This window comes from Corvus brachyrhynchos, unplaced genomic scaffold (genome assembly GCF_000691975.1).
Source record: "Corvus brachyrhynchos isolate BGI_N302 unplaced genomic scaffold, ASM69197v1 scaffold62, whole genome shotgun sequence".
Lineage (NCBI taxonomy): Eukaryota > Metazoa > Chordata > Aves > Passeriformes > Corvidae > Corvus > Corvus brachyrhynchos.
In genome coordinates, this window is record NW_008236629.1 from 1,433,784 (window position 1) to 1,449,457 (window position 15,674).

Sequence of the window (15,674 nt, forward strand, 5' to 3'; positions counted from 1 at the left end):
ATCTTGTCATCTCTCTAATCAGGGAAGACCTAATCAATACAGATTTTTTGGTTTGTTTTATAACTTCCTCAGGATGAAAAGATTCCCTACAATGTGAACTACTTCTGTTAAGAGTTTGGGGGCTCTGTACTGTCATCACTCCCATCAATTACCTAGAATTGGGTAGAAAGAATCCAAACCTTAAAGAAAATTCCATTTAGTTCATCACAGCAAATAAAGTATGCAGTGATAAGCAATTGGAGCTTTTGCTTAGGCTTTAGAGTTTGAAATAACTCAGAGTAGAACTTCAAGCCCATTGAAACACAAAAGCTTTAGCAGTAAGACTGAGGAAAAATGAAACTCTACCACCTTAGGAACAAGACTGCAAGGGAACAATGGATCTGGCATGATCTGCTGTCACTCACGATTTTTCCTAGCTTGGGGTTTGTAAAAATTGCAAGCCTTTGTTGTCAAGAACTGTAAGGAAATAGCTGATTGCAGAGGTCTGCAGGTTGTCCCGCTGAAAATATGCAGGATTTGATTCTGCCATCCATTTACAAAAATACGACAATATCAAATATGTGAAAATATGTGCTGCATATATGAAACTATTAGTTCATCTTAAAAAATTTATTGTTTTATCTTCATATTTTGTAAGATTTACCAGAATTCTAAAGTAAGTTAGAAAAAACATTTACTTTTTTTTTTCCTTAGGTCGTTGCACCATTTTCTCTGATCTGAGCATTGTAACCTATGATGGAAATCATTTGGCTTTATTCAAAGAAGCATCCTACATTGTTAGTCAAACTCCAGATGAAACTATAACCATCCATGTCCTTGACTGTAGAATGGTAACTAACATTTATCAGCTAACAAAAGGTGTTAGGTACTGCTAATAAGATGTATCTGAAAAGCGAGAGCACAGTAAATACTTCATATTGTGGTTATTATTCACTTCTGTGCAATATCTGTGAATTGTACTTGCATTTTGCAATACTTATTAATTGTGTAACACTCTAACACCTGACTGTATATGCACAGTTCCTTGTGAAACAGCTGAAAGATGAGAGGTAGGTCTGTGTTATCCTATGGTATGTGTAATACAGACAAGGTGGTGAGAGATTAAGTTGATTTACATTATTAGTCACTTCTGTGAGTGCAGTCTTATTATAAATACCACCACAGTTGTACCAATATACCACCAGTCTCTTTCAATGCAGGATTTTTATCTATGTTCATATGGAGAAACTTGGACTGGAAGCACCAATCTTCAGAGCCATAAAAGGCTGTAGGAATGCCAGGCTGCACTGGAGTGCCCTGGGCATTCCAAGTTTCTGACACGGGAGTAAGAGAGAAAGCCTAATGGGAATCCTGTCTAATGGGTAGTATGGGTTGGCTTTTGTCATTAAAAGTTGATTTCTTGTGAGCCTTTACAAAACTCCTTAAACTTTTGTCTCTTCTGTGAAATCTAGGTAATTTGATGTCTGTAAAAACATCCATTGCAAAGTTTGGCCCCAAGTTTCACCTTATGGAAGTTAATTTCAGAAGCTCAGTATGACTGATATGAAGATGATGTGTTTGTGACTTTCAGATTTGTTTTCCTCTTGTATTTAGTATTTTCTGTTTTACTGACCCCCTGTAGCTCAGGAACTATGCATTTATTCCTGATGCATTACTTCTGTGCTGGATGTATGATACAGATTCATTATTCCCAGTCTCATGCTTGCTGACCTTCAGATATGTAATTCTTTTTTTTTTTTTTTTTGTCCAAACAGCTAGTCCACCATATTTTTTTCCCCTGAAAACCTGTTTCTCTGTTGTAAGTTTAAGATTGCATGATATAGCACAGTTGCTGAAAAAAATGAGGTCGTAATATTTTGTTTATCCAGATAACCTTTGTAGTCTTGACTTAAAACTGCAATCACCAATGGTTTTCCTCTCTTAATAGTATAATCCCCAAAAACCCTCAATATCCCAGTGCCTAAAACCAGTAAGCAACCAATGTATACAGATTTTTCACATCATGGCTATGGGTAATGTATTTTTGCTTTCTCCACAGAGTAATTCAAATTCAACCTCTTTGTGCCTGGCCATGTTGAATCTAACCTATGTATCAAATCAAATTATTATCAATCGTTTAAGTAGAAAAGTAAGTATTTTGAGGGGTTTTATTTTCCTTTTAGATAACACCTTATTTCTGTAATCAGCTGCCTCCTTGCGTATCTAAGGAACAGAGTAAAACACGATAGGTCATATGATTAATTGTTCCAATTTTGTAATTAAGTAAACTTCTCCTGGTAAACTGTGATCCAAGTACAATCAACAAGGTAAGTCACAGAGCAAGGCACGTAAACTGTTAGTGCCTTTGGTACCTGTATTATCTTTATGGAGGAAAGCCTGACTGCTTCTGAAATTACTTATTACTTAGATTCTAAAGCTGTCAGGAATCTGCCCTTAGTTCTTCTACCTGACAATACACCTCTCTCCTGTGTGTCTTTTAGATAACAGTAAATTCAAGGTCTGCTTGGCCTACTGTTAGAAAATATGGATACAAAATTGAAGATTCAGGCTTCAAGTATGCGGTTGAGACCCCAACAAAAATCAGAATTCAGTGGTTTCACAACACAGGTGTGATGATTATGGAGTTCAATAGTACCAGAGAACCAAGAGCTTTGGGACTATGTGGTAAGTATAGAGTAGAAATAAAGGCTTTCAGATGCTTTGCTAGAGAGACATATTTTCCTAATTATCTAAGATATTTGTTGCAGGATCTGTCTGATATAATTGCAAAGTTTAAGATTGATCATTAATTTTGTTAATTGCCGAAGTTGTATTTGATATCTATCCCTGTAATAATTTTTTGCCCACAGTGTTGCTTCTGTCTGTAACCTGTTAGAGCCACAGGCATGATTGCTGTTACCAAACCCAAATAAGTAAGACAGGTCTAAGTCTGTGATTTCAGTTATGGTCATTTACAGATTTAGTGATTGATATCCATCTGATAGGAAGTAGTTCGTGCTATTTTCAGTTTCTAAAGGTCAGAATTCGCAAGAAATGTAAACTTGAGAGAATTAATCTTAGTTTAACTGTTGGAGAAAATAGTTTAGAGGGAATTTCTTAATAATGTTGCACTCTGTTAGGTTCTGTTCAATAGTTTTCCCTGCTTTCTTTTTTCTCTAAAAAGCACAGCCTTGAATAAGCTGGGGGTGTTATAGCTTTTGCAAGCATGTATTTGTTGATGTAAATCCCCACTGCGGTAGCTGAATCTGTAAATTTATCTGCTGTAAATTGGAGCTGGAAATTAGGATTAAAGAGATCATATAATTACAGTGGATATCTTTCCAGTTTCAGAAAGGGCAAATGCTTGTAGCTCAGTATCAAATACCAGGAATAGCTCAGTCCAGTTTCCAGTCCTGCTGACAGACATGTGCTTCTCATAAGGAGAGTTTGAATTTACACCATTTTGAGATTCGATTGTTGTCTGTAGTTTTGCCCTAACTTCTGTTTTCAATATTGTTCTCACTCTGCTTGGCTAATTGTTATTGTAATTAGATCAAACAGAAACAAGAAAGTGAAGACAGTGGGTTTTTATAACAGGCCTGATTCAAGTTACCTAGAAAATCTCTTTTGCCTTTGCCTGTTTGATTACTGTGATAGGGAAGATTGGGAGCATTACATTCCTGGTGTACAAGGCGTTTTGAATAGATGACAACCCACTTCTGTGGATGGTGTTGCAAGTACAACTTCTTCAGAGAATGTGCTGTGTATTTCTGGTGTTCACCTCTGACTGGGAGGTTCTCTGCGTAAGTCTGCCTGCACAGTGCTGTCTGGTGCCACTTACAGAGCCTGCCTCAAATGCACTTGTTGTACTGCATCTTTTCAGGGTGAATTAGTCTAGCCTAAACTCCTTTCTGTGCTTTCTGTGTTAGTGCAAATACAAGCAGCATGCTTTCTCAAATATCTCTTAGCTGAACTGTGTTATTTGTAGCTCCTGATTTCTCAGCTTCATGGAAATGCTGAAACTGAAGAGACCATTACAGATTTGTAGCACAGGCATCTCTTGAAGGATTCAGGGACAACGGTGTCTTTTGCAGTGCAAGGATTGGGCAAATGGGGCAGCTGGTGAAGAGCTGGAATGGGAGATGAGGGATGTGGGAGGGGAACATGGACATCTCTATAGCAAAACTGGTGAAAAAGATTGAAAGCATGTCAGTTCTAGTTGCAACTAGGTCCTATCAAGAAAAATGTGAAGCTTTGGTTCTGCTGTGTTAAATCTCCTTGTCAATGTGTAACAGAAGTGAAAAAAGATATCCCTGACACGACAGCAACACTTTGAGGTCTTTCTGCACCATACATGCTTCATATCTGTGTTGCAAATACAGAATCAAAAGGTTCAACCAGAAACAGTTTGGAAAGCTGTTTTACTCTCTAAGTGCCTGTTGCTGTATCACTGATTGTCATCAGGAATTGCAAAAACTGGTAAAACAGACCAGTTCTTTAGAGAAGGGTGGAATCCACAAACACTTTTTTGAACAGATAAAGAATTAGAATTGTGCTTGTGGAGACATCAGAAGAAAACATTTTAGAAGTTTGGTACAAAAGTCTCAGGAACTGATTAGGAAGAAAGAATGGGTGACTGATCCATTCTACTTTTTTCTCCCTTCTGGTTTGACTTTTCTGAGGAGACTACTGCCATTCTTGGATGTTCTTTGCTGACCACAGTCACTGCCCTTGTTATGTAGCTTCTTTTGCTCTAAATTGTTCCACAATTGCTGATTATCTTAGTTAAAACAGAAAGAAAAATATGGTGCTGCCTTCTGAGAAGTGAATACAGAAAAGTTTTATTTTCTTTCTTTTTTTTTCCTGCTTGGTGGTAATAATAAATATAGCTGGAAGCGCAGCAAGCTGCAGTTCCATGGTGCCTCTTCATCCAGTAGATGCTGATGATTGCTCAGAAGCATAAGTAAAATACAGTACAGTATTTTCTGAAGTACAGTATCAGATCAGCATCCTGGCATTTTATGGTTGTTCCCTTTTCAGATAATATTTACAGTTTTAATTTGTTGGTATACATGGAGGTGCTTTGCAACCTTTTTTAGAATACATTTTTGTTTAGTATTTGCAGCTGAGGAAGAAAGTTTCAGTTTTTTATTCGGGTTCTCGGAGTATCTCTTTGATATGCAGTAGATTTCCATTCAGAGGTGTATCTTTACTTTTGCTTTCCTTAATTTTGCTGAATTTTGTCTATTTTGATCCTAACGAAGACTTTTTACATCTGTTATAGGTTGTGATACTATTATGTTTTATAAGATTTTGAAAAGGTGTTTACTTTCTCGAGTATGCCACTTCAAACATATTTACCATGTGTTAACCTGCTTTTTTCTTTTTTTTTTCCCTTCTGATAATTCACAGGGTTTTGTGATAGAAGCTTGGAAAATGACTTGATGCTACCCAACAGGACAGTTTTAAGCCAAAGAAGTTCACCCTCGACTTTTATAGACAGCTGGCAAGTGCCAGACACGTTAAAGTATGTCGGAGAAGACAGGCATCAGGAAGCTAATTGCTCAGTCATGGACTGCTCAGAGTGCTTAAGAATGGTGTTGAACCAGACCTTCAGCAGCTGTCACCCTTATGTATGTTAACTATTTCCAGGCTTACGTTTTGAGAGCTGCAGTTCAGATATAATTTTGTATACTTGGTAATTTCGTTAACGTGAGACTACATGTAACTGTATCTGTTGAACGAGATGCGTATTTTTGTGTGTGCCTACAGTTGCAAGGTAAAAGTGATTGAAGAGTATGAAGCTTGATAGGAGGGTTGCAATAAGCAACTTTCAGAATTTCACCTCTGTTAGTTTTGAAATACCCCGAAATTCATAAAGCAGTCATAGATAATTCAGCTGTATCAATAAGATGTAGAAAAATGTAACAGAAAATAGTTTTAGGATTTAATTAATCCTTAAGCCTTTGGTAATTTAACAAGTCCCAAATTGCAATGGGAAATCTGAGAACCTGCATTCTCAAAGGCTCTAGAGACAGAGTTCCAGCTTGGAGATGTGAGAGGGTAGAACAGACCCTTAAAAGCAAGCCTAAGGAAAATAACAAACTCCTGGTGTGCAAATAAATTATTTGTGGTCACATGAGTACATTTACCATTTGACCTTTTCTATATAATTGATTTTGATGAAGAAGAGACCAAAAATAGGTAAAAATTTAGAGATAAGAAGGAACAAAGTAATTGAGTCTTCTACTAGAAAAACTTTATTACCCTTCACCCCTTGGCACTCGTAAGAGATAAAACTAAGGAGTAGAATCATGTCGATGTCTGGGAAGTCTTAAATACTAGTAGATTATCTTTGTACACCAATGAAGGCTTACCATGAACTAAGAACTCTTGGCTTCTTTGTAGCTAATATTTTTAAAGGTCAGTCTTTCCTACCTAGCTTAGCCTCTGTGAAGGTGCCATCTCTTTTTTTTTTCCTTTGTTAGATTCCACCTGAGCAATTCTGTGATATATGGGCTCGAGACACTGAGTACATTCAAAATCCATGTGTTTCACTAGCTGCCTATGTGGCAATGTGCAACAAGTTCAATGTTTGCATAGAGTGGAGAAGCTCTGATTACTGCCGTAAGTATTCTATGTCTATGCCCACCTCTAGTGTTCACAGAGAGAAAACTTGCCTAATTTAAGAGTTACTGTAAGTTGAAAACACCAGTGGTTCTTGAGTCTTCATGTGCTTTGATGCTGCTACAGAAAGCTGTACCTTTGAAGAAAGGATTAGAGAAAGGAAACACCTTTGAGATTAGACGGAGAGTAAGGAGTAAAGCCTGAGAGCTTAGAGCATCCTTGCAGAAGACTTCTCCCATAGCAACACTAAAGTGTAAGGCCAAATGGGATCTGTAGCTGGATCACAGCATCTCCTTGTGCTGTCCATGGTCACCTAGGAAAAGCCCCCTGCGGTGATAACACAGGAAGGTCTGTGGGTTTGGTGCTTGAAAATAGAAGGGCTTATTGATGAAGCATGATCGCCCCAAAATAAGAGAACTCACTGTACATAGAAATCATAAGTGATGCCTTTTTTAAAGTGATTTAAGGTGTGTATATTTGTACAGGCTTCATACAGGCATATAATAATGCCTTGCAAATAAGTTATGTAGTCTAACACTTAAAAACAGCCAATTTTTTAAAATTAATTCAGTTTGTATGGATTTTATTAGGTAGTAACTGTTAAAAGGAGCTCACAAAATTTAGCTGTAAATGTGTTCCATCCATCGTGAAGGGACATATCACACTTATTTTTATACCACAATGATGCATTTTCTTCACTGCAGATTATTCAGAACACTCTATGATTGATCTGTGTAGCATTTGAAAATGTTTTTGAAGTTTGAACTATTTTGTGTCAACACTGTTGCATGGTTTGATATCTCTGCTGCCAAAATGCAAACTGAATCTTGATGAATGTTATTACAAGAAGAGAAGTAAAAATGCCTGCAGATTCCTTATGTTTGAATTTATTGTGGCGGTAACTGCTCTGTGTTGGTGTTTCAGGTTGGTAGATCCAATTGAATCATCAAGCACAGAAAGTTGACAAGAAGACAATAATGTCTTCTCCTAGGTGTTGCCTGTGGGATTACAACTTCAACATGTCTGATTTATTTATTTCCTTCCTAGCCTTCCCCTGCTCTGAAAACTTCTCCTACCAGCCTTGCATAGCTGCCTGTGAGGTTCCAGAGAGTTGTCAGAATAATGAGGTTGCTTCCCTAGACTCAGAGTCCTGCTCAGTGCTGACAGAAGGCTGCGTCTGTGCTGGAGGGACCATCCTTCACCGGACTCATACTGCTGTCTGTATTCCTGAAGAAAAATGTGGTATATTTGGATGTGATTTTTTTCTTAATTATCTGCAAGTTGGTGGTCAGATACTCCATTATTCATAAGTTGAGTTCTGGTTTGGTGTTGTGTGTGCGTTCTGAATATGTCATTCATTTGAGGATTCTAGATATTCAGTGAACATTAACAGTGCAGGTGAGAAAGCAAGGAATGTCCTTGTGGTGCACAATTTTGCTCACTTTCTCTCAGCTGGAAGATGCTCTTTGAAGTCTTTGCTTAAGTTTAAGTATTCAATTACTCTAAGAGTGTTAGTCTTGGCCTCCTTTTCACCCAAGCCCTTTGCCAAGGGTGCAACCTTTTGAGACCCAATGGCATTCAAATGACACACAGCAACAATTAATTACACATTTTGAATTATATGTGTGTGTCCTGCCAGCACTCAAGTTTATTTTCATTGCAATTCTGCCTCAGTACACCAAATAATGGACCAATTCTTCTCCCTAACAACATGAACCTTAAAGATGCAGTTTATGATAAATCAGACTACTAAAGCACAGTAAATTGGTAATAGTTTTGATATTTGTGAAATGCAAAAGTAACTTCTTTTCAGATCATTACTTTAAAAACAAAGGATTGGATTGGGGTTTTAAGTGACTGGCCTTGCAGGGGAGATACAAAACGAATTGAAAGTCTGGATCTTCTGGAAGGTGTTGAGTGTCTTGCTTTCCTGTACAAACTCAGTCGTAGACTGTCTCCTCTTTTCCTTTTTTGTGGGGTGATGCACATAGACAAGCCTTTAAAACTCGGGGATTTTTATGCTTCATAGATCCACGTCCACTATGGAAAAAAATGGTGATCAAAATTGGAATTAAAAAGGAATTACTTCTGTTTTCTGTTGTCCTGATCTAGCTTGTACAGACAGCTCAGGGACACCTCATGCTGTGGGTGACATCTGGAAAACTTCTTTGAGTGGATGCTGTATGCAAAAATGTGTTGACAGTGAGACCATTATTCCAGTGGAGTACAACTGTTCAGGGATCCACAATTTAGAGTGTCAGCGATTTGCAGAAGTGGCCTTGCTTGTTCCTGATGATCAGACATGTTGTCCTCAGAAGATCTGTAGTAAGTATTCCTTCATGGTTAGGAGTACTGCCCACTGCAGGAATAGGCAGATGTCCTTTCTCTGTGGTTTGCCTTCCTGTTACACATTCTATTTTTGAACCAAATGGAAATTATTTTGGTTTGAATTTACAGATTATGTAGAAAACTGTAGAAACTGTTTGGCTCAATATATCCAGTAGGTTTTGAGGGAGAGGTAGAGGAATAGGAGGAGGACTGAAATAGCACTGGGTTTATTTGAATATGAATTATGTTTCCCTCAAGTGTAGAGATTACCGGTTTATTTTTAATCTCCAGAAACAAACAAATGATCTAGGTAATTCCAAGGAAAAAAAAATCAGATGATTGTTTATCTAATTTACAAAGTGAGCAGTAAAAAGGGATAGAAAAGCTTTTTTTCATTTAATTCTTGCTTAGCTTAGAAAGTTTCAAAAAGAAATTGCAAGCAATTTTCATGTTTTGGCCACCTGGTATGGTGTTGCAGTGAGTTTTTTGGAGGAGGTTTGTTTTTATAATTCTCACAATGACTCAGCTCTAGTTTAACGTTCCCTCCATGGAGTGTTGCAAATGATGAATGCTTCTGAATTCTGCCTCATGGGGGTTTTTTGCTGTTTCACTGTGTTTTTCATACGCCTGTGATTTGAAGTTTTGGGTTATCTAACTGCAAATACTGCTTGCCACTGCTCTACTCGACTTATAAATGCATAGTTTAGAATGTGCTTGTTCTTCTTTTTTTCCTTTTATGTAACAGTTTGTAATCAGAGTCTCTGTGAACTCCTAATGCCAGAGTGTAGCAGCTTGGAAAAGTTGGTTACCTACCACAGTGAAGAATCCTGTTGTCCCAGCTACGTTTGTGGTAGGTTTCTTTTGAAAGGTAAAAAATTCCACCCTCTAAAACTCATTCAGTAAACCAAATAGATCAACTTAGGAGGAAAAGGGTAGGTAGATACTATTGTTAGTATGACCATCCACAAATTTTGCTTCTGTCTAAAGCTTGGGTTGGTCTGTGCCTCATTTTGGTAAAATCCCTTTTTCCCTTCTAACCGTGTTTGACTCTTGATTTTAAGACCAAGGAAAGGCATCAATACAATCTTGTATTGAACGATCAGGCAAGATCTTGTGATACAAGGTAAAAGTTTTTCTAAAGCAGCTTGTAGTTAGTTCCTCTCTGCCCTGCGCTGCCTTTCCTCGGGATATAGCATAACAAAGGAGGAATGCTGAGCTTCATCTAAGGGAATACATCTGTTGCCCTTTTTTCAGAATGTGATCCAGAAAAATGTGAACCATTGGAGCAGATGCCAAGCTGTCAAGATGATCAAACACTAATTGCTGCTCGGGTGGAGAATACCTGCTGCATTTCCTATATATGTGGTACAGTAGCCCGACTGGTTGAGATTATAAGTGTGGTCTTGCATTTGCAATGATGTCTATTATTATATTGCCAAGTAAGGCTCCTTTAGCTCTCCCAACACAGTGAGGCTTGAAACTGGTTAACTCAATGGGCATTAATTTTCTAAAACATAAGAAATGGCAACAACCATCAGGAGTCACGGACAGCTTTGTACAACTGAGCAGTATTCTTATATCAAGTAGAGGAGTGGTGGTAGGTGGAATTTAGGGCTTTTCAGAGATTGTCCATGTGCAGAGTGTGAACTAGATGCATGAATAGTTTATCTGAAAGAAGACTGAAGTTATATATGCTTTTATTCCCTGTATCCTGCTGTATTGGCTATGGCCCATCTTAACAGATGACAAATATCCCACATTAGAGTATTATCCATATTTATTCAGTTCTTTTGAGGTTTATCCTTTAATGACTTAATTCAATGACAAAATTGCACTTTTGCCATTAGTATATGAGCTCTAATCTTACCATACAGTTGTTTTCTGTTGATAATAATCTGATAATGAGGTGCTATTGAGTTTACTTTATTTTTGTACAGGTGACTCAAAGGCCCTTCCACATGCAAAAATCTGAGTGCTAATAGGAAATGTGAATTACACTTCTGTTACTTACAGTAATCAGGAGATTGCTTTGATCATGTGATAGCGGTGGGCTGTGTTTGCCTCCTCTCACTGTCTGCAGAGCATCCTTCTCACTCTTCTTTGATAAAATGAGTCTTTGTACTGTTCCTATTGAAAAGTTCCTGTTGTGGTTGTCATATGTGTTCAAGTGGGAGGATAACACTGTGATCATAGAGGATGCATTTTATTGAGATTCAGAGATTCCTGAAAAAACAACAGCATGACTTAGTAAGAGAGAAGACCTAGCAAAATTTTTCATAACAGGAGAAGGAGGGAAAATCATGTTTGCTCACAAAAAATGTATTAATTCTTTATAGCAGGGAACAAAGGAAAAGGCAAGCTGTACTAAAAGTTAGACTTTTGATTATGGTCTATAAGCAGTGAAGGCAGAGTACCTCTGTTCTCTTTCATACGGATCTGTGACAAATTCAGGCACATTTTCTAGGCAATAGTAAAATTTCTCCCAATGTTTTAGATTTAAATAATTGTTTTCCCCAGCATGCAGGGCTTGCTCGGATCAAATACCCAAATGTCAAGAAGGAGAAGTTCTTATCGTGGATGGCAACACTACTGACAGGTGTTGCCCTACATACCAGTGTAGTAAGTTTGACTTGATTTTAATATTTTAAATAACAGAGAACATGGGAAATTTTTGTAGTGTGGATGTTCAGTGTCAAAAAAGGTGGATCAGAGATACAGCTCCAGTTGTACATATAAGCAAGCTATCATCTGTAGTCCTGAACAGATATCTTTACTTTTAAAACTTCATGTGTATAAAGCATCTTCTCAATATCTGTATCATGGAGACAAGTGTAGTTTCAGGCCTCAAACTGTGGGTACTTAAAATTATTTAAATATTTAAGTATTTCTCTGGAGTATCTGTACTCCATGCTACTATTATCTGATAGCTAACAGCTGTGTTTCTATTATTAGTCTTTTAAACTAAGGTGTTTTCCAAATATACTTAGTATAAATCATCGGCTATATCTTGATTAATATTTCCGTTCATCCAAACATGACGACATTGCGTTCATTGTACTTCCTTTCCTTTGCTTTAGTGTGTGAGGTACATCGTTGTCCTGAATTCAGGTGCATGCTCGGCATGTCTCTGGTGGAGGTGTGGAGCCCGGAGAAGTGCTGCCCCTTCCGGACATGTGGTAAAATCACTGATTTGCACTATAGTTGCCTTAGACAATGAGAGATGACAACAGCTTTGGCCTCTTGGTTTTGAGCCTGATTTCAGCCAACTACACCATTGTGAACCTGCTCATGAGCAAATGATACAGAAAAGTCATTTCATGGTACAGAACTTCCTAATCTGCCTGTTTTGCTTTTCTTGCATCCTGTAGAATTTGCCTCCCCAAACTGGGTGATTTACCATCTTGAAAATGTTACTGTATTGGGTTTGCTGACTTTTAAATCTGGAAATTTTATTCTCTCTGTTACTGTTGTAAGCAAACGGCATACAACTTGCTAAAGTGCTGTTTCTGGTGTTGTATTTTGTTTTAGAATGTGCATGCGAAACAATCCCCAAACCTCAGTGCAAACTGGTATGACATTTATCTTCTTTGTCACTAATCCTTTATTAATTTCTTAATAAATCTATTTATCAGTGTCTGAATAATAGTTTTAGCTAGTTATTTAGGGAAATAGTTATTTAGGGAAATATGAAACACTATGTGACCACCTCTTTTTTAAAATTACTTTACAGTAAGATTTACCTAGTATTAAGAAGCCTTCTAAGTCTAAATACCTTGCAGAACAAAATGACTGCATGGCCCTGATATTTCCAGCGCTTTTATTACCATATTCTGCCCCAATATATTGGTGGAGTAGGACTGCTTTCATGCACACAGGATAATTCAGGGTAAAACTTCATGCTTAATGTGTTGTAACTAAATGCTTAAAAGCATCACTGTTTGTTAATATTATTTGTTATGGTGAATATGTTAACATACATCATACACTCAGGCTGCTGACTAAGCAGAACCTTCAAGAGATACTGCTACCCAGATGCTGAAGGAAAGTTGTTTAAAAGAAAAAGATCATATAGAGGAGAAAAAACGCTGTTGTTCCATGTATAATTTTTTTCCCCCCTGCTTTTATACCTGCAGGGGCAGAAACTTCAGATAGATGAACTGTTTCAGAACAGTACAGAAAATGTCTGTAACTGTGTGAAGTACAAATGTGGTAAGTCAGAAAATAATTTAATTCAAAGAAATAGCCTTTCAATTGCTAAGGGAAATTAGGAATTAAAAATCAGGTGTTCACTTTGAACAGGGAACTGAAGAGGACGGGATTAACTGACATAATTCACAAATAGTGCTAATTCTCCTCTGTGGGGAGAAATAGACATTTCTCAGGTACATTTCTTATCCTGAAGTAGTCTTCCAAAAGAAAATACTTGAAGAAGCCTGCACTGCCACTTGGATGCAGCTAATAGAATATTGCATATTTATTTAGATTCCATGCATGGCTGTATTTGAAATAACTTGGTGACTGCAGTGAAGCATTAGATTACTCTTAACATTTCGTTTGAAAATGTGGCCCATAATTCTAAAATAGGTAGAGTAGCTTTTCCCATTCCTGTTTCACTGTTTAAAACATTTTTAATGGAGTTTTGATACCTAGCTGATTGTCCTGAGCACGCTGTTTGTGTTTTCTTGCAGTGAGAGACAAAGTTTGCCTGAGTAATGAGAGAGGTGTGCTGCTTCCTGGGCAGAGAATTGTGGAACACAGTGCAGATGGCATTTGCCATATTTCTTACTGTACAAATGTGGTTGATCCTTCCACTAAATACTACAAAATAAACACGTCTTCGATAGACTGTGCTGTCAAGTGCAAAGCTGTAAGAAATTCAGAAATTTAGACCTGTATACTTGGACTGGTGGCCTGAATTACATTGTGATGGGTTTTGTTGAGCAGATGACAGTCGTAGGAGCAAGTTGGAAAGAGTAATTAGGATATTTCCCTCCTCTACCACACTTCTGGTGGACGTTTATAAAAGTCTCCCTCCCTCCCTCCCTCCCTCCCTCCCTCCACTGTGTTCTCTGCTGTGTAAATCTTACATAAACTAAAGTATATAGTGACTGCCTCCTTGCATCCCTTCAGAACTTCAACCACATTATGTGCAAACTGGTACGAACTCCTGGCAGACATTAGCTGAATAAGACTTAGGAAGAGAATAATTGTAAATAGAAGAATTCTAAATGTGATGACAACAGCTTTATGAAATAAGCAAATGTTACATTGTCTTTTTACAAGATATGATACATTTCCATGGGAATATTATACTGATTTTTTTCTAATTTTATAGTTACTTGATGTCTAATGTGTAAAAAGTTAAAATTTCAGTGGTTCTTGAAGTAAGCTGTCACTTAAAATCAAAAATGGTTGAAAGACCAGTTAATTCTCTCAGATTTGGTACTTCTCTTTTACTCCAATTAAGATCAAAGGTATTTTATAAACCCTCATGAATGTGCAGTGTGTGCAAATTAAGCTGTGTGGTTTTGAAAGTTATTTTAAAAATATCCCTAAAATCAGATACCTGAAAAAAAATCTGCCTGTTACAGTAGCAAAATGTTGAACTGCAAGATGGTCTCATACAAGGAATAATCTATTTGATTTTGGCAGAACCAAGTCTATCAGCTTCCAAAAGATTTAACAACATGCTGTGGTAGCTGCAAGAACTTGTCTTGTCTCCACACTTTTAGCAATGGTACAGTTGCCAGCTTTAAGGTGAGTTTGCATGTTTTATTCCCTCAAATTTAGAAGTAAACAAAAAATTGTGAAATACTTTACACATCTAGCCATATAAAATGTGCAGAAAAGAGCTTTATTTGGCCAAATACCAGGAATAGTTTTGCATGTACACAACATTAATTTCTTGGAGAGTCAACCATATAACTGTCAACAAAAATTAAAGGATTCTGATCTATACCAGAGAACTGCCATCAACTCGACTCTTTTAGAATCTGCTTAACATTATGTTTTTTTTATTGGACTCTCAAATGCAGTACTTAAACAGAACTCAAATATGCATCTAAATTATATTTTGCTGTATGTATTACTGTATGTTCAGGTGAGACCTCATTCAATGGAATTGTTTAATTAATACTTGAAATACTGTTTTTGCTGATTAAAGTTTCTCTTTTGCAATTTTTGACAGCCTGGTGCTGTTTGGATTTCAAACTGCATCAGATATGAATGCACCAACACAGCAATAGGACCAGTTCTGGTTTCCTCTGCAGTTGGATGCCCACCCTTTAATGAAACTGAATGTGTGAAGGTCAGTGTACAAGACACTGTTTGCATTCCAGCTGTGATTTCTGTTTGCATGAAAAGATGTAACTTTGACAAAAGATGTTTTTACCTCAAGAAGGGAGAAATTACAAATTTTTGCATTTTTGTATTTTTGGGCAGACATTTAAAGGTAAAAGGTATAACCACACACAAGACTACTGTGCCACCAGGTTGCTGAGTTACACAGATGGACACACCTCTTCTGATTCTTAGAATCTATTTTTTTTTAAATTGGGGGTTGTAATATCAAACTAGTCTTCATACAACTGTCTGAACTTGGATGCTTCCCTGGGCTGAACTTCCCCTTTCTAACATTTTTCATGTATAGCAATTTGATTCAGCACAATGATCAAAAACATAGAAAAAAAAGGAAAGATAGTCTGAAAATCAGGAGCATCTTTTCTACAGTAACACATAAA

General features: G+C 37.2%; 1 protein-coding gene across 1 annotated transcript in view; it reads left to right on the plus strand.

The window, feature by feature from the left end:
• Positions 1-15,674, plus strand: part of OTOG (otogelin) — a 95,232-nt gene that overhangs the window by 71,749 nt on the left and 7,809 nt on the right. Inside the window, exons 36-51 of the mRNA XM_017726562.1 lie at positions 694-830; positions 2,039-2,128; positions 2,481-2,664; positions 5,392-5,612; positions 6,468-6,606; positions 7,654-7,848; positions 8,719-8,931; positions 9,680-9,784; positions 10,189-10,299; positions 11,452-11,553; positions 12,012-12,110; positions 12,463-12,503; positions 13,068-13,143; positions 13,623-13,801; positions 14,587-14,691; positions 15,122-15,241. Coding sequence (XP_017582051.1) covers positions 694-830; positions 2,039-2,128; positions 2,481-2,664; positions 5,392-5,612; positions 6,468-6,606; positions 7,654-7,848; positions 8,719-8,931; positions 9,680-9,784; positions 10,189-10,299; positions 11,452-11,553; positions 12,012-12,110; positions 12,463-12,503; positions 13,068-13,143; positions 13,623-13,801; positions 14,587-14,691; positions 15,122-15,241 — 2,117 coding nt within the window. The remainder of the gene's footprint in view (positions 1-693; positions 831-2,038; positions 2,129-2,480; positions 2,665-5,391; positions 5,613-6,467; positions 6,607-7,653; positions 7,849-8,718; positions 8,932-9,679; positions 9,785-10,188; positions 10,300-11,451; positions 11,554-12,011; positions 12,111-12,462; positions 12,504-13,067; positions 13,144-13,622; positions 13,802-14,586; positions 14,692-15,121; positions 15,242-15,674) is intronic.